We start from the raw sequence: 25,911 nt of genomic DNA, 5'->3' as shown, positions 1-25,911 counted from the left end.
TTCTCCCTACTTGAATTGTGCACTTATGTAACCATGTGATGTTCCTTAATGATTTTAAGCAAGTCTGAAACAAATACCATACCAAAATGGTCTCAACATCCAATTCCTAAACTGAGCGACACAGCAAAGACATCCATTGTTCCTACTTGTGCTGTGCAACGCCCACCAAAAGTCTAAACCGTGCCTGAACATGAAAAACATTCCTAAGCTATCCCCCCCCCCCCCCCCCCCCATCTCAAAAACTTTGCAATGAGGTGAGCACCACTTAATATACTTAATTCCAGTAGAGTTACTGGAATAACAGGCAAGCAGTGTGGATTTGAGACGCAGCTTGGAGAAATGCCTGATGGCAGCTGGCACGCTGCTGACAAGCCTGTGACTTAGTGGGGAGTACATATTTTATCATTTTAGGGTTTAAACCTGGATTGTGTATTCCATTGATTTAATGGCAACTGGAGAGGGTTCCATTAGTTCCAGTCGTTATTGCAAATGTGTCACCAACCCCACAGCAGAGCTTAAGACAACTGTTACAGGCCCACTTAGTTACAAAACCCCATGCATGTACACAAAGTACAAATTAGCAGTCGGTTGACCCCATTGTAGTTCCAACTTTTTCCTAAAAAGTGAGAATTCCGACTTGTTTGCATCTTTGAACACACTAAATTCACATGTGCATCAAATCAAAGTCAGACAACTGATCATGTAAATGGTTTTTATTTTGCATATTTAAGATTTACAACAAAGTTACTTTGATTTATAAGTCGACCAGAGTGATATATCAAGTGTGGTTCCGTAGCCTCGCCCACTCTTCTCACTGGAGAAACAAGACCAGGAACCCATTTGTGTGTGAACAAGCCCCAAAATAGTGAATGCAGTCAAGTGGATGGAGTGGCAGTGGAAGAAAAAAAAAAAAGGCTTGCAGCACATTGGGTTTGATCTTCATGATGACTCTGCTTTCTCCTGCTCGATGGCTGCAACAGATTTGTACGTAAACCTCCACGCACTTTGAGAACATGGTGAAATTGGATTCACTTACTTTCTTTGGTTGGCAGTGGGTTTTTCTCATTGGTCTCAGTCTTCCTCAGCTTGGACTTGTCAAAGGTTGTGACTTCAGTGATGTCAGGTTTGTCAGACATGCTTGCAGAAACTAAAAACACAATGAAGTACTTTCAGATGCCTTAAGAAGTGCCGCATAGGAAATCAGCGACATGAATCCAGCAGTGAAGGAAGGAAACAAAGGAAGGCGTGAGGGAACACAGCGTGTGCGATTGTCGGAAGCCGTTGTGTGAGTTACACATGTGCAGATGCGGAAGCAACGCCCTTCAATGCAAGAGAGATTAACTAAACATGTTAAAACCACCAGTGACGATTATTAGCACATTGTAATGCATAGAATAGCAATCAAAGAACCCCACATTTTCGGTTTATGCGACAACGGACGACGTAAAAATTTCAAAGCGAAAGATACGGAAAAGAAAGGCAACACAAGGTATGCCAAACTGATAAAATTACAAACACTTACCAAGTTGGAGCAAAGCAACACACAAAATATCACCCCTCCTAGTCGTAGTGAGAGCAGAGTGACGTGTGCTTCCGCGAGTCGCATTTAAATAGGGCCCGACATGTAAATGAGTGGTGACGTCACGACTAGCGGTTTTTAAATGTACAAATTTTCATTTTTTCGTATTCAAGTCAGTACACATTATAATTAAAGCCATTGTTATATATTTTTTAATTTTTATATAATTTTTTTTATTAAAAACATTCTCAAGCCCTGTTCAATAATGGGTGTGGGATCCTTCCTCCCCGTACGGGAAGTTAATTTGAAGCTTGTTGCAAGTGCGGTGAGTTAACTGATGTTACAAAATAATGAAGCGAATGTTTATTTTGAGGTATTTTTTGATTTTCATTGTAATGTGAAATAGTTTGACCAGCTAGCAGTCCTCCAGTGACAAAACGCACCAGTAGTGACGCTATGTGGACAAATTAAGTAATAACAGCGTTTTCATGTAACGCTACATCAACAAGGACCATTTAAGGGTAATTTTATTGGTATTTGAACATTTGTTTGGACAAATATAATGATAATAACAAATATAACTCATACGAGTTTAACTTAAGAGCTGATATCTAGCAACTTCCATGGTTTTCTTGATAACCAAAATCACTTAAGTTCTTATATGAATAGCTATAGCATTGTACTGCCACAAAAATGAACTCGTTTGAGCTATTTTGTTGTCATTGTTATATTTGTCCAAACAAATGTACCTTCAGTTGTATCAGGCATTAGAATGAGCAAGAAACTGAAGAAACAAGGGTGATCTAATCATTGTTTCCAGGACTGTACACCACATGGCGGTGCTGTTGTTCGACCTCGGTTGGACGGGTGTTTTTCACACAGCTCGATGTGCTCTACATAACACCCACTGTAACTTTGGACAGTGCTTGCTTAAGCAAAATTGTTCTCTTTGCTTGGTCGCGGACGGGATTTAGCAACCAAGGCTACGTTCACACTGCAGGTTAATTCCAATTTTTTTGCTCAAATGTGACATGCATCGGATTTATCTCAGTGTGAACGCGACCCAGGCCACTTTTGTATGTAAATATAAATCAGATACTGTTTGTATCCGATGCTATTGCAGTTTGAACGTTCGGGTCGCATACGATATCCGCCCTATATGTCATTGAAAGGCTTTTTAATGTGCGAGAATTAGGGAAAGGTACTCAACAATGTAGGCAAAAGTTGTTCTTGTCATGTGAAAATTATTTAAAAAATGTCCCACCACTTCAGGCTCCGACTCCTCACCCACACGCTCCTCTTTTTTCTTAATCTCCTACGCAAAGTAATTAGGTTAAGAAAATGTTGACTCCCGTTGCACAGAATCCTTGAAATTTCTACAAATGTACCTGGCCTGAGACCACAAATTGGGGACATGTTTACCTCCACAAACACGCTCGTGTGTAAGGTTGGTGTTTTGTGCGCATGCACATTTCCTGGACTCATTGGGTTCACATTTAACACAAATACAAGTCGCATTTTTTTGGTAATGTGAACGACTAAAGATAGTTTTTTTAACAAAAAAAAATCCAAATTTGGCATCATACCCTGTAGTGTGACTGTAGTCTAATTGCCCATAACTCAAAGACCATTTTTCTAATGATTACAAAATCTCGAGGTGATCTGTAGTGAATGTAAGCTAGCATGTCTTCCAAAGCATCTATCTGTCAATTTAGTTGAGCTTATGATCCTACATGCTAGATAGAAATGTAGACAAAAGCGTTGAGCCTACAATTAATGCACTTTACATTACTATACACTTTAATGTATTTTGTTGCTATAATTCATGTATTTAAGTGTCATTGTGAAAAAACAAACAATTCCATTCATGACAATGGCCAAATATCATTCCCTCACTGTCGTCTCAAAGGAAATGTCGACTGTATCACCTGCTGGTGAAGTACATTAAGTAGGTCTTGTTGTACATGACCTGATTGTCCACTTGGATGACATTCCGCAAGTTTTGCCAAAACCAAGGCTCGGCTGCCGACGTTTTGGGCCACTCCACCACACTTTTCCCGCACAGTCTCTTCCGGAGACGCAGGAAGTGGGAGTGCTGCATCACAGGCTCCAGCATCAGCAACACGATCACGTCCATGTTTTCATCGAGCAGCCGTTGATGGGCCAGGTACATGGCCAGCCTGAACACCCCGGTCTTGACGTAGCCCTCTGTTAGGACAAACATGGTCTTGCGGCTGTCTCGGATGCTCTGAATGAGGTTGTCCATTAGGGGGACTCCAGGAATCCAGTCCCTCTGCTCCAGGCACAGAGGGAGATGTTTCTCGCCCTCGTCTTCCAGCTTCACGCGCAGATACTTCATCACCCACTCGGAAACGTGTGGATCTTTGGTGTCGTAAGTCACAAAGACATCATAAATGCTACGGCATGAATTCAAGGAGTGGTATCCCTTCAGTTTCGCTTTCACATAGTGTAGGATGTAGGAGGCGTCCCAGTAAAATAAGTGAGCAACCGTCACCACAAACATAAAAACAATAATGAAGGACAAGGTGACTATGTAGAGCAAGAACGCCAGACTGTCGTTCACACATTGGTTGATATCAAAAAGGATGAGCGGTCGGCCCTTCTGTTTTTCCGGTCCTTCACATGTCACATCAGTGGTCAGTCTGGGGATGTGCACACCGCTGTTTTCGATCCACAGAATGAAATCGAGCATGTCACAGGTACACTGGAACGGGTTACCGCCCAGTAACAATTTATCATGACCGGATGAGAAGGTGGATTGATTAATTAGGCTGAGTTTGTTGTGGCTAAGTGAAAGCGTCCTGAGGCTTTTTGCGCCTCTCATAAATCCGTCGTCCAAGTGGAAGATGTCATTGTGGCTCAGGTCAAGGTAAGTCAATGTGCAAGTGGCATTAGAGTCTATGCCCCTCACGTCAGATATGGAATTGAAGCTCAGGTCCAGAGTTTGAAGCTTTGGGAAATTGCTTAGTTTGTCCCACATGAAATCTTTGAGGGAGTTATGACTCATGCGTAGTATTATAAGGTTTCGTGGCAAGGAATCATAAACATCTTCGGGCAGTTTGGTCATGGAATTGTCTGATATGTCTAATATGGTCAAATTAGTGAGATGGGTGAAAATGTTAATATATGAGTTATCTTTTTCTTTCCACAGAGTCCCAAGATGGTTTGCTCTAAATTGTAGTTCTGTTAATGATTTGCTGTACATCTGTTTTGTTGTCAACATGGAAATGGAGTTATGACTCATATTCAGCACTCTCAGGACAGGCAGTTTTTTTAGGAAGTTTAAGTTGTGTGTGATGGCATAGGCTATAAAGTAGTGCGAATTGTGACTGATGTCCAGTACTTGGAGGTTCTTTAGTTCACTGAGGGCGTTGTCGTAGGCCAGATCGATCTTATTAAAGGACAGGTCTAGATATGTCAGCGTGGGGATGGAGGAGAACTCGGTGCCATTCAAGGCTGATGAAAATCCGTTCCCTGAGAGATTGAGACATGTGATATTGGTGTAGCCGTGGAATTGCAGTGGCGAAATGAAGAACAAATTATTTGAGTTGAGACTTAGCACTCGGCCGGAGTCAAAGCACTCCTGTTTGACGAAACTGTGTGATATCTCAAACTCCTTTGGATGTGGCCTTGTGAATGTTGCAAGAGAATAGTCCGGCCTTTCGTTGTATCCATCACTTGAATGCATCAGGGTTTTCACTGAAATCGGATAGAGTCGGTTTTCTCCGAGGTATGTCAATCTCAAGTGTGGGAATTTGCGAAATATGGTGGAGTTTAACTGCATGATAAAGTTTGTTCCTAGGTTCAGTGTCGACAAGTTTTTGAGATTGTATAGAGGTCTGAGTGTGTCGGCTCCAATTTCCTGGAAGACCAGACCTTCCAAATGCAAAGTTCTAAGCGACACGAGACTTGAGAAATGCTCAGAAAGTCTTAATGTCGTGGGGTAGGTCTTCAGGTCGAAGTTGAATGACAGATCAATTTTTTCAAGTTTGGGAAGCAATGACAGAAATTTCGCCTCCCCAGTTATTGCTGTTTGTAAGAAGTTAAACGAGATGAGCAGTTCTTTAAGTTGCTTTAGTTTCTGGAACCAGGACGGGTTCATGTAGGTTAGTGAGTTTCCCGCCAGGCTCAGTGTTTCCAGACGTGTTAAAGCACTGAATGCGTCCGGATGGATAGCAAGAGAACCATTTTTGCAGGGAACACAGGGAAAGGGAGCATTTTGACATCTTCGACAATTTCCTTGTATTTTCAGGACTTTCAGTTGATTCATGCCACAGAAGTCATTGTCCGATATGTACTCGATTTGATTGTTTCCCAGCTTTAGCATGTGCAAAGAGGAGGGCAATCCTTTAGGAACTTGGGTTAGGTTGTTAAAGGACAAGTCCAAATCCTGCAGTTTGGTCATCAACGCAAAACTGTTATCTGCAATGTGCATACTCCGCCCACAGGGGTTCCAGTAGAAGCAGTTTTTGGATAGCCACAGTTTTGTCACCTTTCTCAGTCCGGTAAAGCTATTCGTATCCAAAGACACAAGTCTGTTGTTGTTTAGCTCAAGTTCTTTCAAACTATGAGGGAGCATGACAGGCATGACAGTCAGGCAGTTGCCACTCAGTTTTAACGATTGCAGGTTGGTCAGTGTTTTGAAAGTATCTTCGTCAATCGTCATTAACTTGTTCTGGTTTGCCCAGTTCAGGTTGAGTTGAGTGAGATTTATTAGGTTGGAAAAGGAATTAAATATGATTTGAGTTATGCAATTTTCTGATAAGTTCAGCTCTGTTGCATTACTCGTTATCCCTTGTGGTACTTGTTTCAGCCTACGCCCTTTGCAGTCAAATATGACCTGTGACTGATTGTTGGCTGTGACATCACAGGGGAACTGGGGTAGCATCCATTTAGGTTTACTCGCAGCAGGCCAGCAGCACACACAAAGCAGCAGCATTTGCATCCAACACATGGCAGCCTGTAGATGAATAACAAAATGAGTCAGCAAGGTATAGCTTGTGCTACCGGGTACAGTGGAACCTCCAAAGTCCAACATGATCCGTTCCATGACGCTTGTTGACTTGCAAGTATTTCCCCATTGAAAATTCATTCCGAGCTCAAACTGTTTACATCATTTTTGTCAAACTGTGAAGGCAATATAACATTTCAACATTTGTATTTTAAAACAAAATGAGCTGTGTTTGCTTCAGTTGTGGCAATTTAAGACATTTTTGTCAGCATCTGCTGAAAAAAATCTTATTAATTGAAATGACATACATGTAATGGATCATATATAACTTAATTACATTACTGATGTTGCACTGAACCACCAGACGCTTTGTTAAGGTTGATTTCTGATTTTATGGTTATCATCACGTTTTTGGTCTTTGCCATCACTGGCACACCTCTGTGTTGGTGTCACAAAAAAGCCAAAAAGCAAACTGCACTTCCTTTAGTCTCACAAAATTCTGTGTGTGTGTGTATACTAATATGTAAATATTATATACTTAATTATTACAATTAATTATATACTTACAATTATTTCAGTTGGACTTTGGAGGTTCCGCTGTAAAGAATACATGTTTGAATAGTGCCGAATATGCCCAGCAGATGGCGGTATTATTTTTAATTTTGTTTGTTGTGCTGTACCGTGTAGTGAGCACTGTGTACTCACCCACTGGTCATAAGTAATGAGTGTCTAAAACTGCTTGCCAGTTTACAAAATGATACAGATTTTAATTTGATTAATTGTCAATACTGTATGACAGGGGTGTCCACAGTGTGGATTGGGGTTCATTTGTTGTCCATGGCTGTTTTTTATTGGTCTGCATCACATTCTAAATTTATAATTTAACAAGAAAACTAACAAACAAAAAAACCCCAGCAAGAATGGTAAAATCAGCAGTAATTCTGCAAAAAACTTATAATCTAAGGAGAAAAAGTTATAATTTTATGAGTATAAAGTTGTAACATTATGAGGAAAAATAAGATAATTTTAGGAGAAAAAAAAGTCTTTTTTAAAGTTGAAAAACAAACAGAACAACAAAAAGTGATAATTTTTTTTTTATTTTGTTGCGGAAAAAGTCATAATGTTACGAGAATAAACTCAAAATATTATGGTAATAAAGTCATAATTAAGAGAAGAAGAATCAAAGTTTAAATAGTTGGAAAAACCCCCCTCCAGCCAAAACTGAAAAGTCAAAATAGGCGAATTCTAACAAGAAAAAAAGTAGGAATTTGGCAAGAATAAAGTCATAATATTATGAGGAAAATCATGTAATTTTAACAGCATGGAGTTGAAATATTAAAGAAAAAATGTTATTCTTTAAAAAGTGGTAATGTTATGAGAAACAAACAAAACAATGTTTTCATTTTGGAAAATTTGGTTGGGGAAAAGTTGTAATATTATAGGAATAAAGGCAAAATGTTATGGGAATAAAGTCAAAATATTATGGGAATAAAGTTATACTATTACGAAAAGAAACTTTCTGAAGATTATTGAAAAAGAATGTTTAAAAATTTGTAAAAAACCCAGAAAAAATGGAGAAAAACACTTATGTCACAAAGCTGAGACGCAGTTCTTTTTTTTCTTGAAATATATTTAACTTGCTAGCATATCTACATGGGTTGGATTACAAAATATCAAAGCGGCCCTCGGTGGAAAGGGTTTGGACACATCCTGCTGTATTGAAGAGTTTAGTCCTCCCCACTAAGCCCCTCCAGCTTTCCGAGTTTGTGTAAATGGTGTCATGGATGGTTGTGACTTCCGAGTAAGTCAACAAGCTCTGAGTCATTTTAAACGATTATCATCACAGATGGAAAGGCACACCCTAAACCTTAAGCAACTCGTAAAATGTATATATTATGAACAAAGAAATTCACAAGAAATTCTACTTGCAAATTAGTTTTAGTTTCAAAGGTATGTAGAGAACCTTTGCATCTGTGACACTTACCATTGCGAATGTTTTATTGATTCCTTCGGATGTGCCAATGCTTTGTTCATCCAAAGACTGCAAAGTCTGAAATCACCACGAGTTAAAAAGCAAACAAAAGAAAACAACTGCTCAACTTATCTCCACCTTCAGCGTCTTTAACTTATTATATCATTAAAAACTCCCCGGTCGCTTAGTAAAACATAGACGCAAGTTGAGTACTGGTTTCTGCATTAAATTGTGGGACAGAAATAGAAAAGAATTGCAGAAGTGCCTTAGTACTTCCCTTTTTCATACAATGTTAAACAAATGTTAATTTGAGCTGTGAACAGAGTATTATAGCGGTTCCCTTTTTTAATATAAGCAGACAAAGAGTCATTTATATGACAACAATGTGTATGACAACTACTTTTTATTAGCATTTTAATAGTGGAACATTAATCACACAGTGCTCTCATCATCTAATAGATATACAGTATACTGTACATAACTTCACTGGACATATTGGTCTGATTTACAGCGTCTCCTTGAAGAGGTTGTTGTATTGCTTGTGGCTTTCAGTGGCTAAAACGCTTCTCAGGCTGAACCAGAAGTACGGCTGAGCTTGAGGGTTTGTGGGCCATTTGAGAACAGAGCGTTTATACAGCCTTTTCCTCAGTCTTAGGTACTTGGAATTGCATGGTACTTCCTCCAAGAGGATCAGGACGATAACATCATTTTTCTCGTCCATCAACCTTTGCTGGGCCATGTAGAAAGCTGTCTTGAAGTTGCCGCTTTTGATGTATTTATTGGTGAGAACAAACACCGTCCTCTTGCTCTTGTGGATGCTCTGCGAGAGGTTGTCGATCAGGGGACAGCCAGGAATCCAGTCTCGGTCCTCCAGACACAAAGCCAGTCGACGGTCTCCTCGTTCCTCCAGGTGGACGCACATTTCCTTTGTCACCCATTCCAACACAGCCGTGTCTGCTTTGTCATATATCACAAAGGCATCATAGGATGAACTCTGGGAGTCTAAACGCCTGTAGCCCTTGAGCTTGGCCATGCAGAAATGGTAGATGTACCAGACGTCCCACAGGAAGAGATGGCTGGAGATGAATAGAATGAGGACGCTCAGGACGAGGGAAGCGTTGAGCATGTAGAGAATGATTGACAAGTCATTGTGTTGGCAGGCCAGCAGGTCAACCGAGATCACGGGCTGACCTCTTTTTGCCTCTGGAGTGGCACAGGTCACATCCGTGGCCAGTTTGGGGATGGGCACTGTGGTGCTGTTGAGCCATGTGACAAAAGAAGTGATGTTACATGAGCACACAAAATCATTGTTGTGCAAAAGCAGCTTTTCCATCTGATTGATGACGTCATCAGGAAAGCTCGATTTCTCAATGTGTTTTATGTGATTAAAACTGATGTCCAAATATGTGAAGTTATATGCATTCTTGAGGAAATTGGGCGTGAGGGTTTGGATTTGGTTTCCTTTCAAGATGAGCTTCTTGAGAGTTTTGGTACAGTTTGAGAGCATGCTTGGAACAGTCGATAAGCTATTCCCACTGAGATCTAAGACTTGCAGTGATTGTAGAAGTTGCAGTTTTTCCCATGCAAATGCTTTCAGTTTGTTGTTTTTTATGTAGAGCACAGACAGCTTGTTTGGCAGGCTCAAGAACACTTGATGTGGGATAAAATTGAGATTGTTATGAGAGATGTCAAGTTCTCTCAGATTAAGCAGTTTCTTGAAGTATTTGAGAAATCTAGTGTCACCGTCTCGCCACAACAAATCCAGTCGGTTATCTATGAACTCAAGCCTCTCCAACGATTCACTTTCCATCTCTGTGTTTGTCGAAGTCCAGATCTTGTTGTGGTTCATCCGCAGCGTTTTTAGTTTTTTCAGACTTTTGGTGAAGTTGAGCATCCGAGTAATGCCCTCGGATTCAAAATAGTGGTTGTTTTTGCTAATATCAAGGACTACCAGATTTTCTAGATCCTGAAAGGCAGTGGCATAGCTCAGGTCCAGACGATTAAGTGAGAAGTCCAGATATTTTAAATTCGTCAGGTAGGTAAATTCAGAACCATTTAGACTTTGGCTCATTGCATTGCCGGACAAATTAAGGCAACGGAGCTCAGAAAGATTTAAAAACCGCGAATGCAAAAAGAAAATGTTATTTCTGCTTACATCCAGTGTTTTGCCAAAATTTATGCATTCCCTTTTGGCAAATGTCGTTGGAATTCCAAGTTCTTTATCTTTGTGTTTGCAGCTACGTGCGTATTCATCATATCGGAAGTACTGTATCTCTCGTACTTCCTTAATTTTGTAGTTGTCCAACATGGGAGACCAGAGCAACGGTCCTTCCTCTCCTTCAGAGAAACCAACAGCATTCTGCCCATCAGATGGGGCCGATATTTTGTTTTCAGAGAGACTGATCACTTTAAAACTTGGCAAGTCCATCAGAATACTAAGGTTTGTGATTTTAATGAAGTTTGTACCCAGATCTATGACTTCTAAGTTTGGGAGAGATTTTAAAGGATCAATGCTGTCTTGTTTCAGTTGCTGAAAGACGTAGCCTTTTATTCTGAGGATTTTCAGGGACTTGAGTTTGGAAAAATGTTTGCTCAACTTTAGAGTTTGGGGGTACCGCTGTAGCTCATAGTTAAATGAAAGGTCCAGTTCTTCCAGTTTGCTCAGAAAATATGGGAAGTCTGTAACTCCTATATCTCTTGCTAAATAGTTTGATGATAGATCAAGAACTCTCAGCTCCCTTGTACTGCTGAACCATTCTCGTAGGACACTTTTCAAAGAGTTACTGTGCAGACGCAGCGTCTTCAATTTCGCCAGCTTTTTAAAAGCTGACTTGCTGATTTGAAGAGGGGCGTTGTTTCGGCAAGGTGTGCATGGGAAAGGAGCATTGTAACACCGGGGACAGTTTCCACTTATGTCAAGTATCTCTAAGTTAGTGAGGTTTTGGAAGTCATTCTCTGTGACTTCCTCAATGTTATTGTTGTAGAGATACAGCTCTGTCAGGCTTGTTGGTAGTTGGTGTGGAATAAAAGACAAGTTATTTGACTTCAGAGATAACAGTGTTAAATTGTTAAGCTGTAAAAAGGCACCAGCCTCAATTTGATAGGAAAAATTGCATGGATTTCTATAGTAGCAATTTTGACCAAGATAGAGCTTCTCAACATTTTTGATTGTGGAGAGGTTTACATAAGAAATGTCATAGATGTGATTCACTTCTAAGCTCAACAGCAGAAGATCCGGAGGCAGTCCTTTGGGGATGCTGCTGAGTTGGTTTCCGTCTAAATAGAGTGCTCGCAGTTTTGTTAGTCTGTCAAAAGTATTGTCTTCTATCATCACACTCTCAGTGCAAATGTGGTCTTTGGGTCCGATTTTAATGGGGAGACAGTTGCACCGCATATCAAGCTCAGTCAAGTTCTCCAAGCTGCCAAAAGATGAGGAGTTTAACTTTGGAACATGGTTGATGGTGAGTGTCAGATTGGTGGTCTCTCTTGGAATGTCTCGTGGGATGTCTCTGAGTCCTCTGGCAGTGCAGTCCACCAACACTGTACTCCCGTTGCCTGTCTCGCTGACATCACAAGGCAGAGTTTTAGGGTATAAAATGATGGCTGGCGATTTGGAGGCACACCCCAAAAGGTGTAGCAGTGTCACACACACCTGTACAGAAAGACACAGAACGTCATCAGAGAAACAACTGTCAGAAACTAAAGTTGCTGTCAGGAACTTTGATACAAGTGTGCGTTGTGCAGTACGTTCAGTGGTTATTATATTAGGTACAGCAGCCCAAGCTTTCTTCAAATGTCCTCTATGACGAAAATGAGACTTTTTAATGATGTTAGAACAGTACTTTGTCCTTAGAGCCTGTTTTCTGACACACAGGTGAGAAAAAAAACTCCCTACAGAAGCACCTGCTGATCCAGAAGCTACACCATCTCAACATACGCCCCCATTTGATCCACTTCACCCACAACTTCCTCAACGACAGACTGCACGCAGTAAGGGTGGGCTAAACCACGTCCCCTGTGCTCACCATCAACACCGGGGTTCCACAGGGATGTGTGTTGAGCCCATTCCTGTACACACGCTACAACAACGACTAACTCAGCATGTCACCCACTACAACATATCTCAAATACTCAGACCATACAGCCAATCTTGCACTTCTATCGAACAACCAATCCACCCTGGACTATCATAACACAGCCATACATTTCACCAAGCGGTGCACGGACAACCATCTCCAAGTTAATGTCAGTAAAACGAAGAAGTACTGTTCAACACCCCCTCACCCCAGCCCCCCACCATCAAAAACACCCAAAGAGTCGAGACAGTAGACACTTTCAAATATCTGGACATAACCCTGGACAATAAACTCACCTTTGATCACCATGCCACGGACGTTCAAAAAAAGAAGCCAACAAAGACAGCCACTCGCAAACTTAAAGGACACCCCAGCTCTATGAAAGCATCATTTAACCCATCCTTCTGTACAGTTCCACATGTCAACACACTACGCTTCCTGTCACCAACCTGGCCAAACTCACACGCATCACAGCTGCTAAAATCGTTGGTCTCCCCACACTCAACCTTACAGAATTAAACAACAGGTCCATCTTTCACTTTGCAAACAACATAGCACAGCATATCACCCACCCACTGCACCAATACATCACCCCCCTACCTTCAGGACAAAGATACAGAACAATTAAAGGGATAGTTCGGATCTTTTGACATGGAGTTGTATGACATCCCCATCAGCAGTGTAGTGCATCAACTTCGTCCTGTGAGCCCAGTTCTGGTCAGATTTCAGTGAATAGAAATGTAGTTCCGGTTAGTTGCTTGGGCCACTTAAGTCAAGAGTTTGCCTTCTCAAAACAATATGCGTTCAAAAGAGTAATACATTTGCATACCTCGCAAACCGCTCTGCATTACTTTCTCTCCGTTCGTATCAATGCGTGCTATCGACTGTCCATTGTTGTGTGTGTGTGTGATGAAAATGATGATCATTTAATGAGATGATCATTAACTTCCAGAGGAAAACATCCCACTTCACACCGGTGAACATCCAGGGAGCGGACATAGAGTTGGTAGACAGCTACAAATTCCTGGGTGTTCACCTTAACAACAAACTGGACTGGTCCGTCAACACCCACGCCCTCTACAAGAAGGGCCAGAGTCGCCTCCACCTGCTTAGTGGTAGTATAGTTTTACAGAACTATATTTTTACTTCATGTGAAATAAGGACTTTTTATATCTTTTATACCTATTTTTTAATCTTATCTTATTTTTGTATTCTTTACTTGTGTATCTTGCTTGCTGCTGCTGTAACAAGCGAATTTCCCTGCTGTGGGATTAATAAAGTACAATCTAATCTAATCTAATCTAATCTAATATAATCTAATCTAAAATAGCTGTGACGCTCTTCATCCGCTGTGGAACACATACGTAAACAAGATAGCTGCGACGTGAGCATCGTCATTACACACACAACAATGGACAGGCGATAGAGAGCATTGGTACGAACGGAGAGAAATTAACGCGGAGTATGATTTTTTCAAGGAGGCATTTTTGAGATGCAAATGTATAACTCTTTTGGACGCATATTGTTTTGAGAAGCCAAACTCCGCCTGATCCTTGCAGTCATAGCCGCCCTGAATAGCAGGCCCTGCTGATCTGTCTGTCTGGCCTGTTACCACACTGCTGTTGTTGTTGTTGTTGTTGCTGTCATGTTGATTATATGTCGTTACTGCTGTGGTACTGATGTGCTTTGTTGTTTTTGTAATGTTTTTGTAATGTACCGTCAGTGAAGTTGAATGTCCCCTTGGTGACCAATAAATCTAATCTAATCTAATCTATCATCTTCCACACTTGTTTGCTCCAGGCACTTAAACAGTTGCTTTTAAAGGTTGATGTCCGCCCACCACTTAAAAAAAAAAAAGCGGGCTTCACTACACATCTTAAAATAAGTTATAAGTATTAGTTTGATCATTCAGTTTTCTTCAGCCAGTAGGCTAACGTATCATGATGTTGCAGCTAAAATGTGAATGGAATGTTAGCCACGTAGCTCACATAGCTCAACGTTTGTGTCTTTCCGTACTACTTAATTTTACATTGGACGAATGGGTGAAGCGCACATTAGCGCTTTTTGGGGCCTCACATTCTGTCGGGAAAGGGCATGGACACACACGCAGATCACTTAATTAAAGCTATAAACATACAAAACAGAGTGCACCCAGCAGGACTTTGTATAAGCGCAAAATCTGGCCTTGATTCTGGAATTCAGATGAAAACTCCTCACTAGACTTAAGCCCGTGCCCGTTCAAAATCCCCTTAACACCCATAAAGCGCTCCATAACCAGGCCCATACCTTAAAGACTTGCTCCATCCCACACCCCTTCTTATACCCTCCGCTCCTCAGATGCAAACCTCCTGACCGGCCCGAGACCAAGCACCAACTCTGGGGGGGCAGAGCCTTCTCTGTTGCCACGCCCTCCCTTTGGAATTCACTTTAGCCACTCATCCGTGATACTGCTGACCTTAATGACTTCTAGACTAACTTGAAAACACACCTTAACCTAACGTATAAGACTTATTTAGTGTTACATCACATTACAATCTTCAGCCTTACCTTTTATGTGCACTTTTTAACTGCATTGGTTCTGAATTCTATGCTTTTTGGTTGTTGTTTTTTTACTTTATTTTTGTTATTTTGCTACATTTGCATATGTATTGCTTTTACCTTGTATACCAGCATCAAGGCATCCAATGCACACAAATTGAGATGGAAGACAAACAGTTTGTATTTGAGCTCTAAGGTTATACTACGGCTATTATTAGCCAAAGAAGAAACTGAATTTCCAAACCACAACATTTTCATTGTGCATCTTGAGAGAAGTAGCTAACATTTTGCCACACTCATGTCTAAATATCTGGCTAAATACGTAGATAAAGAAATCAACATCAACGGAACATTATTATCTTTAGGATAAGCAAAATTGTTCATGTAGCTATTGCAATGGATCTCATCCATAGCAGTGCAGGTATATTTAATGTCTGTGAGTACACACAGTGAAGGCATGCCACCTCTTTATGCAACTGCTAACGGCATTTAGTTTTTCTTGCTTTTTTCCCCTCCCATACTGCCGACTCACCTGACTTGCCACTAAAGTTTTTACAGTACAACAGAGTAAGAATATCTGCTACTCACCAGATGAAAGAACATGATTCCCGCATAAGATTTGCAGTTTGTTCAGCTCACACGTTTGCTTGAGCGCTGCTATAGTTCAAAGGATTTTGGTCATGAGATGAAAGTAGCAGGTGCTTGGGTCTACATTTTCCCAGTATCACTTCTCTATTGTCACATACACATGCATGCATTTTCTCCACGTCATCTTGAACTGCTGTTTTTTTAAAAAAAAAAATACTGTATCCTGATCAGCTAAGGGCAGATGAAAACAATCTAGCTCAAACGGCACTTTTAGTTACTTGAGTTGCAATGTTGCCAAAACTATCCCTGTGCACACAAGCACAGTAACCACTGCTAAGGCCATGTCTGCATGCATGTAGATATCAAAAAAAAGTTTTTCTCTGTGTATTGGCCTTAAGTATGCTGGAAAATACACTGAAAACAGGTACATTTACCTTAAATCTTAATATAATAAAATTTCATCCAAATCCATTTGGAAATTTTCAAGTTATTTTGAACACAAACAAACAAACAGATAAACACCGGCAAAAACATAACATCCGTGCTGCGCTTGTGGTAAAAATGGCAAAATGAATGACGTGATGATATGTAGCATTCTACACTGGTCACTAGGTGTCAGTAATGGTCAGTAATGTTTTGTGAGACACACAAGCGCAGAGTTGATTGCTGGAACAACAGGCATTCATTGCAGGTTTGAATGATCTCACAACCGGCACAGTAATCCCTAAGATGGGCTACTGTTGCGCCGTACCTCACGCAAAGCGAAAACTCAACTCTGAACCCCCAGTTTCACTTCCTGTCTGCCCACCACTCAGCTCCCCTAGTACCAGAACACATTTACAGCAACACATACGAGCATTAATCTTATTTATGTCTTTTTTTCTGGTATTATGTATTTAGACTGTATTTAGAAGATTGTTAAAAAGACTTTCTATGCTCTAATTGGAAAATATGGATCCAATTAACTGTGATAAACAATGGAAAAAAACATGCTTTTTTAAACTATGTGTGTGGACATAGATCTTTTCGACCCTGGCGGTAGTAAGATATACATTTTAAAAATGTACGTGTGGACTAAGCCTGGGCCTGCCAGTGTGTGGGCCCTGGTGCCCATCTGCCCTTCTGGGGTGTGGTCTCTCGCCGGTCTCAGGGGCTGGTTGTCCTGATTGCCCTGTTTCTGGTCGGAGTTGCCTCTATTTGAGGCTAACTGGTTAGCTCGCTAGCTTGTTAGCTCACTAGCTAGCGGCCATCTTGAGTCCCTGCAGCAGAAAAGTTGCTCATTGTGTTCTAAACAATGACTAATAGGAGCATAAAGGTGACTATGGGTGACTATAGGCCTCTAATAATGTTAAAAATCGGATTTAGAGTCATAAACAGGTTTTCTACGCTCTAACTAAGAAAATATTTCATTTATTAAGATTGACTATTATATCGCGGAAATTCATTTATTGTGGTCGGGTCTGGAACCAATTAACCGCGATAAACGAGGGATGGCTTTACTGTATTTTAGGCGTCACACCAGGCGCTGGCGCTGACGTCTTCACGCATCAAATCATGTGATTGTCGGAAGCCGCTGTGTAAAAGTGCCATTTTCCGGAGTCTCTGTGTGAAAGAGGCTTACAGTTGGATTTCTGATTCAATGAAACTAATGCTAATGCAATGACTGATAATTCAAATATGAACTTTCAGTTATCTGGGACTGTATTGCTGAGGAATATTTACTTTAGTCCCATTTCTGTCCGCACGATAGTAAATTACGTGAAAATTTCCCCCAGGCACCTCACCCCTCATCCAGACACAGTCTCATTATGTAATGTGCTTGTCTGCTATGACACTTAACTCTGCACACTCACTCTAAAGTAGCCCATCATCATCACTAATTCAACAGGCATCACCGCCACTCAGTGCCAGAGTGAAAGGTAAAGGCACGATGAATTATTATGCGTAGTTATGAAATTATACACGGGCCCGGCTACTTGGTTTGTGAATAATGCACATTTACCAACAAGCCAGTCATTCTCTCTGCTTTTGCTTTTTGGATGAAATGCTTCTGAGAGCACCTGGAAACAAGAACTGATTAGGGATGTGCATGTGAAAATGCCACATTAAATTGAAAATGTTGGTGTGGAAATCCACAGAACGAAACAAAAAAAGTAGACTCGTTTGAGGTATTATGTTTCCATCTCTTTAATGAACAAAAAAAAAAGGAAAGTGTACACAGTGTCCTTGAAAGTGCACAGCAAATGAAAAAAGTGCATTATTTTAATTTGATGTCATCCTGTGCAATGATTTGTCAAGAGCTGTACACAGTATTTCTCCAATATAATATATATTATTACATTTTATAAACAACATACTGTAGATTTGTTATGCTCTAGAAGTCTGTAATGAAATCTATAAATAATTGAAATAATTCTTAGTATATAGTCTTTAATGCTTAAATGAATATGCATCACCTTAGAGGTTTAATTTTTTTTTTTATTCTGTGAATCATATATTTAATTTCTACATTAATAAAATATTGTGTACACAAGGCAATATATTTCTTTTGTCACAGCAGTTCACATTGGTAGTGACACCCATGTCTCGTATGTATGGCTTTCAAATCAATAAGTTATTTGATGCTCAGTGTTGTCATTAAGTGAATTAGCGTGTTTACGGTAGCGGACATTTTGGCAGAGTGATACGTCAATGCTTTCACACTTGGATCGCCAGGGGCGCTCACCATAGCTGCCTCGGCAGCTTTCAGCAGACACACGTAGTTGATGACAACCTCATCCACCTTGGCTACCACCTCATGCCGCTCTGTGTCGCCGCGGAGGCCTTCCGCCAAGGACATGCAGGCCTGCGTTAGGCAGCAGAGTGTGTGGAAGCTGTGCGTCAGAGTGAGCAACAGCTCCTCCGGGCTGCCGTACTCTGCAGCCATCTGACCACAGGCGCCGCTCAGCACTTTAGCCTGCGTGATGAGCAGTCGGGAGAACGTCTCCATGCCAGCGTCGCCGACCTCCACGCTGTCACCTCTTGACGTGTGGCTGGAACGCAGCAAGCTAACGATCTCCAAGGCGTCCGTCTGTGCGAGTGCGAACCCTGTGCGAAGGCTGTAGGTCTTTCCCTTCATTGAATTCACACAAGCTAACCTCGCCTCCAGGCTCATGCCTTTCACTGCAGCGGCTGCGTTGTCTGCTTTCAAGACTGCGTTCTTATCGCCAGTCGAGCCGACAGAGTAAACGAGCTGGGCGGGCTCCCTGTGAGCACGCTCAGTGTTCTTCTGTCTTCGAATGAAGCAGCAACTGACCGGCCCATGGCATCTCCATGCACCCGTATCCAGCCGTGTTGTCGCCGACTGCGGCAGCCTTCCACATGATGAATTACCGGCAACTGAACCGTGGGACAAACTTTTGGGGATGGTTTTGGCATACGATATGCGCTGAACTTTCGATCGATGTTGGGACTCTGGATTCTGACCACCGCTCTTCCCTGTGAACGTGGCTTTGGTCCTCTCCAGCAATGCCTCAAAGCTCCTGGAGCCTTGCATTAATGTGCTCCAGCTTCTCCTGTGCATCTGAACCTTGCGTGGCTTCCTGAGGCTGCCTTTGAGAAGGTCACACGTGGGGGAAAGCAGGGCATGCGGGTCGGACTCTGCTCCGGCCCACGCCAGCTTACTGGGCTCTGTGCAGCTTTGTAATAAGGATGGTGACATGACTGTAGTGGTGTTACTGGTCTCATGACAGAGAGTTAAAGATGACTCATCTCCAACCTTCCACTGCTGTGCGCAGGCTACACTAGGGGGAGGAGGAAAACAAAGAGAGCCGTTAAGCAGTCATGTGACATTTTAGGCTACTACTGCCGATGCCAAGACAATGAGTACATTTACACAGCTTGTGAATACGCAAATGTTTGTTTTTTTTTCCATTTGGTGGTGATTAGTGTTTTAGAAACAAATCACGTACAGGGGCCCCTCGCCACTTCACGCTTTGAATTTTGCGGCTTGTGCAAAAACGTATTAATTAGTAAATCATACTCTATTTTCTGTTGTTCTCGAATACGGCCTGGAATTAGTCGAAGACGTGCATATTGAAGCAAATCTAACATATTTTTTGCCTAAATTAAGCCTTTTCAAGCATTGAAATAGTTCAACTAAAATACAAATACATTGGCATTTAGAAAACGCACTAAAATTGCGATATGTCGTATTCAACACTGGTCACTAGGTGTCAGTGTTGTTATTGTAATGTTCGCTGAGACACATAATCACCAGAGATCTCCAGAACAACAGGCTTTTACTGCAAGTTTGAATGATCTCACAACAGGCAAAATAATAATAACATGATAAGAATAATAATAATCATCATAACAGTTGTGGCCATAACCCAGCTACAGTCAAGCTAAAAGCCAAAACTCAACTCTGAACCCCTGACATCACTTCCTGTCCGCCACCCCCTCCAGCAACCCTAGCAACACACACAAGCAAGTTTTATTTATGTGTTAAATTACTTTTTTTTACTTTACTATATTGGGATATATGTGACTACATGAGTGCAAAAGTGACTATAGGGGTGTTATTCCAAGTGGAGAGGGCTCTAATGATATTACAGACTGTATTTAGAAGGTTGTAAACAGGCTTTCTATGCTCTTCCTATGAAAATATTCCCATTATAAAGAATAAATCCTACTTTGTGGAAATTGACTTATCACAATGGAGTCTGGAACCAATTAACCGCGATAAACGAGGGATTGCTGTACAGACAAAAAGGTTGTCAAAATGAGCCCACATCGCGAGCATCTGCAGAAACAACTAATGCAGCGCCAGTAGTAGGCCCTGCCGTTTTGTAAAGAAACACTATGCATGTGTGCAGAAACTGTCCTATTTTCCTGCAGGCCAAGACTGTCTTTTGAATACACGCTATAGATTTAGTATAGATTTACTATCCACTGGAAATATAATACAATATTTCTGAGCGCCATTGTTGTCAACCACTGCCTTAATCCTCTTGGGCATGTAATTCACCGGAGGGTTGTTACTGGAATCCTCTTCCACTCCTCCATGATGACATCACTGGTGGAGCTGGTAGATGTTGGACACCGTGTGTTCCTCCACCTACATGTTGGAATTCATGTTACCCTCAATGCACCCCAACTCCCCGGTGCTTTCAGCACTCATGTAGCCCCAGACCGTGATTCCACAACCACCGTGGTTGACTGCTGACATGGCATAATTACATTGGTGCTACGTTGTGTTGCCAGCTAATTGGACAAAAATGTCTGTGTGAGTCATTTTCAGTGGATAGTAAATCTATACTGCTGTACAAGCTGTACACTGACTAATCTAAAGTGTAGTTTCATTCTATTGTATTGTCCCTTGAGAAGATACAGGTGGTCCTTGTGTGACTTTCTCAACTCCTTGAAGGATTGTGTTGTGGGAGGAGCTAAGAGGAAAACAGAGGGCGGAGGATCTTGCAAATAATTAACTCATTCGATCCCATTCAACCCCATTTCAGATCATTTTGTCAGATTTTTCAAGGCACACAGAATATTGTGTTGTGTGGCTATATAAACATGGAACCTACCAGAAGAAAGATTAGACTCTCCTCTTTCATCAGAAAATGAAAGTGTGTTTCTACCTTTTTCCGTTCTTTAGTAATCAGCAGTAAAACATAGGTAAGTTTCAGGAAAATATCAGTTCCCAACTAGAAAAGGAGAAAAACGGCATTTTGTGAAAAGATACATTTCAAGCATAACTTTCACTTTGACACAATTTTTTTGCTTTTTTGACAGCTCAAATATCTGAACAACTGTACCACAACATAAACAACACAAAAAAGCTTGTTTTACATAAAATAACAATTTACAAATATAACACCATGAACTATTTACACTTTTCATATTTAGAACTAAATTGTGTGTGTGCACGCGTGTGCGTGTGCATGCCTTAAAATTTCCCTACTGTGCGTAACCTTCTACACGCTACGCTCCTCCACGCTCTCTCACTTCCTCCTTGCTGGCGAGTGTGTATTTGCGTGCAGAAGATGCATGCCGAGCTCGAAATACGTCTTTAGGATCGGGCGTTTGGGTTACTAAAAAGGTATAAATACGTCTTTGGTTTTGAATGAGTTCAATGCGTCGACTGTTAGAGCTTATTTTATTGTATTTACAGTCATCCCTCGTTTATCGCGGTTAATTGGTTCCAGACCCTAGCGTGAATTTCCACGAAGTAGGATTCAATATTAAAAATGGAATATTTTCATAGTTAGAGCATAGCAAACCTGTTTAGGATCTTTTTAAACATGTTTTTTTTTTTACATTATTAGAGCCCTCTAAACATGAACTAACACCCCTATAGTCACTTTGACATTTGTATGACCCAATTTACACACATAAAAAACACAAAATAAGCCAATTAAGACATAAGTAAGACTCATATTAATACTCATAACAGTGCGACTCAGAATAAACATTTTGTTAATAATAGTAATTAATAATTGTTGGAAATAGGTGAGTGGCTATTTTAATCTGACTTTTTCTTTGTACATAACATATTGCTTACCTGTGGTTTCTTTTATCTTGGATAATCTGTGACTGCTGTCCCGGCTATTTCCAAACCCACCCTCTCCGCTGTTGGGTGCGTGGTTTTTCCTCAGTTGTGTGGGGTCCTTATTTTGGCCTGGGGGAACACAGGCCTTTTCCTCAGCAACGGTTACATAACTCAGCCCCTTTAGCGAGGACTCAGACAGTACATGCGTGTTGTCTGTAGCGCAAAGTGGCGAATCCATTGGAGTGACACAACTGCTGCTGCCCGTGCTACATCCAGCATCTATGGAGGAACATTGAGAACTTTGTAGAGAATGAGCCCCCTCACTCTGCAAGGATGACATGCGCTTGCTCAAGTGGTATTCGTACAGCCTTGTGACATCATGGTCTGACGCCGTATTCTTAATTTGCTGCTCACCGTCCCGTGAAGTATCAGCCCCCTCGGGTTCCTTGGCGGGAGAGCGGAGTTGGGCATTTAACGGTTGGCTTCTTTCATCCGAATCCTGTTTCCCTCCCTTCATTGTCAACCTGTCTGTGTGGGAGGCCTGTGACTCATTCACATATTCTGGAGAGAGAGCCTCGTCCATTTTGTTTCCGGGCGCTCTGTGCAGCCATTTTTGATGCCGGTCTTTGAGGGGAGTTCGTCCCAGATCAAGCTGATTCACATAATAGGAATCTCTCACAGTGAACGTGTTGTACTTCCCAACAAGATGTGTCTCCTCCTCTTTAGCTAGTTCTTGGGAAGTCACATGGCATCTCTCAGCGGGAGAACAGGTCTCTCGTTGGATTCGGTTCTCTGGCTCCCGCTGTTTCCCTCTCTGCCGGCTTATAATTGAGCCGATGTGCATCTTAGTGAAGTATTCACTGACTGATTTGATTTCCATTGTCTCTGGCTCCATCTCACCACCGTCCGAGTGGAATAGCTGGGAAGAGGCCGTGGCAGCGGATTTCAGCTCCTCACCCTGATGCCCCTGCACAGTCCCTGCGCCGTCATCACCAAGTCCCTCTGTCTTCTCGCCATTCGCGGCGTGGTAACCGTCGGTCGCAGCTACCTGCATCCTCAGGTGGTTGTCCGAGTGCCTCTGGGCGGTGGCCAGCTCGGAACTTTCCGTCATCTCGGACGAGTTGGTTTCATTGCCAGAATCTGATGACTCGGGACTAAAGGCTCGTAATATTTGTACACCTGCGTGCCAGAGAAAGACAAATACCTCATTAACAAATTCCGATTATAGGAATCAAGAAAACGATCATAACAAGGGATGAGTGAATGGGAAGGATGGTAATCGGGCGTACCTCTCGAAAATATCAATTTTACATTGAGGTGCAAAAGACAAAATAAACAAAACAAATCTCCACAAATGAATACTACAGTGATGAATATGAATGTGGTTGCACAAATGAATGAAGAAACTCACACAAATGGAAATATAGAACAAAATGGGCTTTATTGGAAAAAAAAGAACAGCAATAAACAAGTGAGGTGAATGGCTGGAGGATGTGTGATATTAATGAATGAATGTTACAATAGCGAAAGGGGAACCTGTGTTCTCAGATTGTGCGGGTTCCTCAGATGCAGCAAGGGCCTCAAGTGCCTGCAAAGTGGACACAACGGCCTCGTCGAGGGGCTCCCCCTGGTTCTGTACACTATGGTCCGGCACTGAATCTATGAGGGACACTGGGATATCATTGTGGCCGCCCTGGGCCTGATTCCCAGCCTCCTGGTGCTCCTCCTCATCTGAGCTGTCCCTGAAGCCGGGAGGAGGAGCAGCAATGGCCAGGTTCAGCGAGTGCAGCAGTACGTCGTTATCCTCCTCATCGTTGCCCTCCGGTGGTGGTGGGAGGGAGGTCAAGTCGATGATGTCATCACTGGATCCTGAGAGGGAGAGCAACGCAGGCTTGTCAATGTCACTCATCACAATGTCCTCCTCGCAGCTGATGTCATCCTCGTCTTCTGCGTCATCCGTTGTCTCTGCATAGCAGATATCGTGCAGCAGCGGCTCCTCAAACATTTTGGTGGAATACTGATACCCATCGCCGTCTTCAAGGGCGTCCATCATCTTGTAGTCCTCATCCAGGCGCCTGTACATGGGGCTGTGATTGTCTATAATCTCTGAACCTTCGTCCATCAGTCTCTGGTAGCCCAGATTTTGGGGGTTTACGGTGTCTAAAGGAGGATCTCCGAATATGAAAGAGACCTTTGCACTCCTCGAGGGTTCTTGGTCTTTGGTTCTTGGGACATTAAGGTATGTTTGGGAGCATGGTAACCGGCAGTACTCTGCTCTTTCTGCCATATGTATTGAATGATGAGCCTGGTGGATCTCAGCCATGTAGGCTGGTTGACCTTCACATCTGCCGCGTTCCAGGCATTCAAACTCCGGGTCTGAGAAGTCTTGGCTGAACCTCTGGTGGTTCCTGTCTTCATATCCTTTTTGGGGCGTGCTGTATGTGCATTCGATGGCCTGGTAGGTCTGCTTGATCCTCGCTGCTTGATCTGCAAAGAGGAATACAAGTCAAAATGAATCAAACCAATGTACCGATACGTCCACTTGTTGACGTTTTTGAACATACGTATTCCCATACTGTCAGTGTTCTTGGCCACATTGAAGATGGAACGCCGAGAGTCCACCAATAATCTGTAGTAACCAGCAGTCAGACAGGCCAGATTCATTGCGTCAGTGGATTCCATTAACAGGGTGATGGGCTGCATGAGAGGCAGATAAGTAAGCAGTAATTAGCACAAAATAACGGGCCTAAATTGTTTTGGGGTAAAACCATGGAAAGGAATCCAACCTTTACGTCCAGAACATGGAGCTCCACTCGAACTTTGTTTTCCTCTTCTGCGTACATCTCAATGCGGTTGACATGACTGAAATCAGCCAGAAGTGCCACCAGGTTGGTTTTGGTGTTAATCACGTGGCTGATGCCATATTTGGGCCCAACCAGCAAGGTCACCTCAGTGTGCTTCTCGCCTTGCTGTGAAAAGAAAGTCATCACTACTATCACTTCCCCGTACGTACTGAATTGCCGCGTGTACACTGGTGGGAAAAAGTGTTTGCCCATTTCCTGATTTCTCATTTGTTGCATGTTTGTCACAATTAAATGTTTCAGATCATCAAAAAAAAATGTCATATTAGTCAATGACAACACAACTGAACACAAAATGCAGTTTTTAAATCAAACAAACATTAAAGGAGAGAAAAATCCAAACCTACATGGCCCTGTGTGAAAAAGTGGTTGCCCCCCTAAAACATAACTTACCTGAGATTAATTGAGATCTATCAGTCTGGAAAATGTTATAAAGCCATTTCTGAAGCTTTGGGACTCCAGCGAACCACAGTGAGAGTCATTCATTATCCATGAATGGTGAAAACATGGAAGAGTGGTGAACCTTCCCAGTAGTGGCCGGCCAACCAAAATAACCCAAGACAACGCATCCAAGAGGTCACAAAAGACCCCACAACAACATCCAAAGAACTGCAGGCCTCACTTGCCTCAGTTAAGGTCAGCGTTCACGACTCCACCATAAGAAAGACACTGGGTAAAAACGGCCTGCATGTCAGAGTTTCAAGACGAAAACCATTGCTGAACAAAAAGAACTTTAAGGTCTCAATTTTGCCAGAAAACATCTTGATCATCCCCAAGACCGAAAAAAAATACTCTGTGGTCTGATGAGACAAAAATGTAACTTTTTGGAATGTGTGTGCCCCATTACATCTGG

General features: G+C 42.0%; 4 protein-coding genes across 12 annotated transcripts in view; all 4 read right to left on the bottom strand.

Annotated features, from left to right (window-relative positions):
* Positions 1–698: 698 nt before the first annotated feature.
* Positions 699–1,614, bottom strand: tmsb4x (thymosin beta 4 X-linked). Its single transcript, XM_054788189.1, has 3 exons — positions 1,523–1,614; positions 1,037–1,147; positions 699–971 (listed from the first exon to the last, which is right to left on the bottom strand). The coding sequence occupies exons 2-3, from the start codon at positions 1,134–1,136 to the stop codon at positions 940–942; spliced, it is 132 nt and encodes a 43-aa protein (XP_054644164.1). The 5' UTR covers positions 1,137–1,147; positions 1,523–1,614; the 3' UTR covers positions 699–939.
* Positions 1,615–1,769: 155 nt separating this feature from the next.
* On the bottom strand, positions 1,770–8,666 carry LOC129188116 (toll-like receptor 8). The gene is made up of 2 exons (XM_054788188.1): positions 8,476–8,666; positions 1,770–6,500 (listed from the first exon to the last, which is right to left on the bottom strand). Exons 1-2 carry the CDS (start codon positions 8,476–8,478, stop codon positions 3,444–3,446), a joined length of 3,060 nt encoding a protein of 1,019 aa, XP_054644163.1. The 5' UTR covers positions 8,479–8,666; the 3' UTR covers positions 1,770–3,443.
* A 246-nt stretch (positions 8,667–8,912) lies between these two features.
* Positions 8,913–15,787, bottom strand: tlr7 (toll-like receptor 7). Its single transcript, XM_054786842.1, has 2 exons — positions 15,666–15,787; positions 8,913–12,115 (listed from the first exon to the last, which is right to left on the bottom strand). The coding sequence occupies exons 1-2, from the start codon at positions 15,678–15,680 to the stop codon at positions 8,969–8,971; spliced, it is 3,162 nt and encodes a 1,053-aa protein (XP_054642817.1). The 5' UTR covers positions 15,681–15,787; the 3' UTR covers positions 8,913–8,968.
* Positions 15,788–17,836: 2,049 nt separating this feature from the next.
* The window catches only part of frmpd4 (FERM and PDZ domain containing 4), a 60,579-nt gene continuing 52,504 nt past the window's right edge, over positions 17,837–25,911 (bottom strand). For 8 of the 9 annotated variants that reach the window (XM_054786833.1, XM_054786838.1, XM_054786835.1 and 5 more), the window contains 5 exons: positions 24,984–25,166; positions 24,762–24,894; positions 23,734–24,684; positions 22,210–23,376; positions 17,837–19,442 (listed from right to left, as the gene is read on the bottom strand). In XM_054786833.1, the coding sequence (XP_054642808.1) occupies positions 18,280–19,442; positions 22,210–23,376; positions 23,734–24,684; positions 24,762–24,894; positions 24,984–25,166 (3,597 nt within the window). In that variant the 3' untranslated portion in view covers positions 17,837–18,279. The remainder of the gene's footprint in view (positions 19,443–22,209; positions 23,377–23,733; positions 24,685–24,761; positions 24,895–24,983; positions 25,167–25,911) is intronic. The other variant, XM_054786834.1, reaches the window with a different exon arrangement.

The sequence above is a fragment of the Dunckerocampus dactyliophorus genome, chromosome 9, assembly GCF_027744805.1.
Source record: "Dunckerocampus dactyliophorus isolate RoL2022-P2 chromosome 9, RoL_Ddac_1.1, whole genome shotgun sequence".
NCBI lineage: Eukaryota > Metazoa > Chordata > Actinopteri > Syngnathiformes > Syngnathidae > Dunckerocampus > Dunckerocampus dactyliophorus.
The sequence above is the reverse complement of the archived record's forward strand: the minus strand, read 5'-3'. Positions and strand labels throughout refer to the sequence as shown.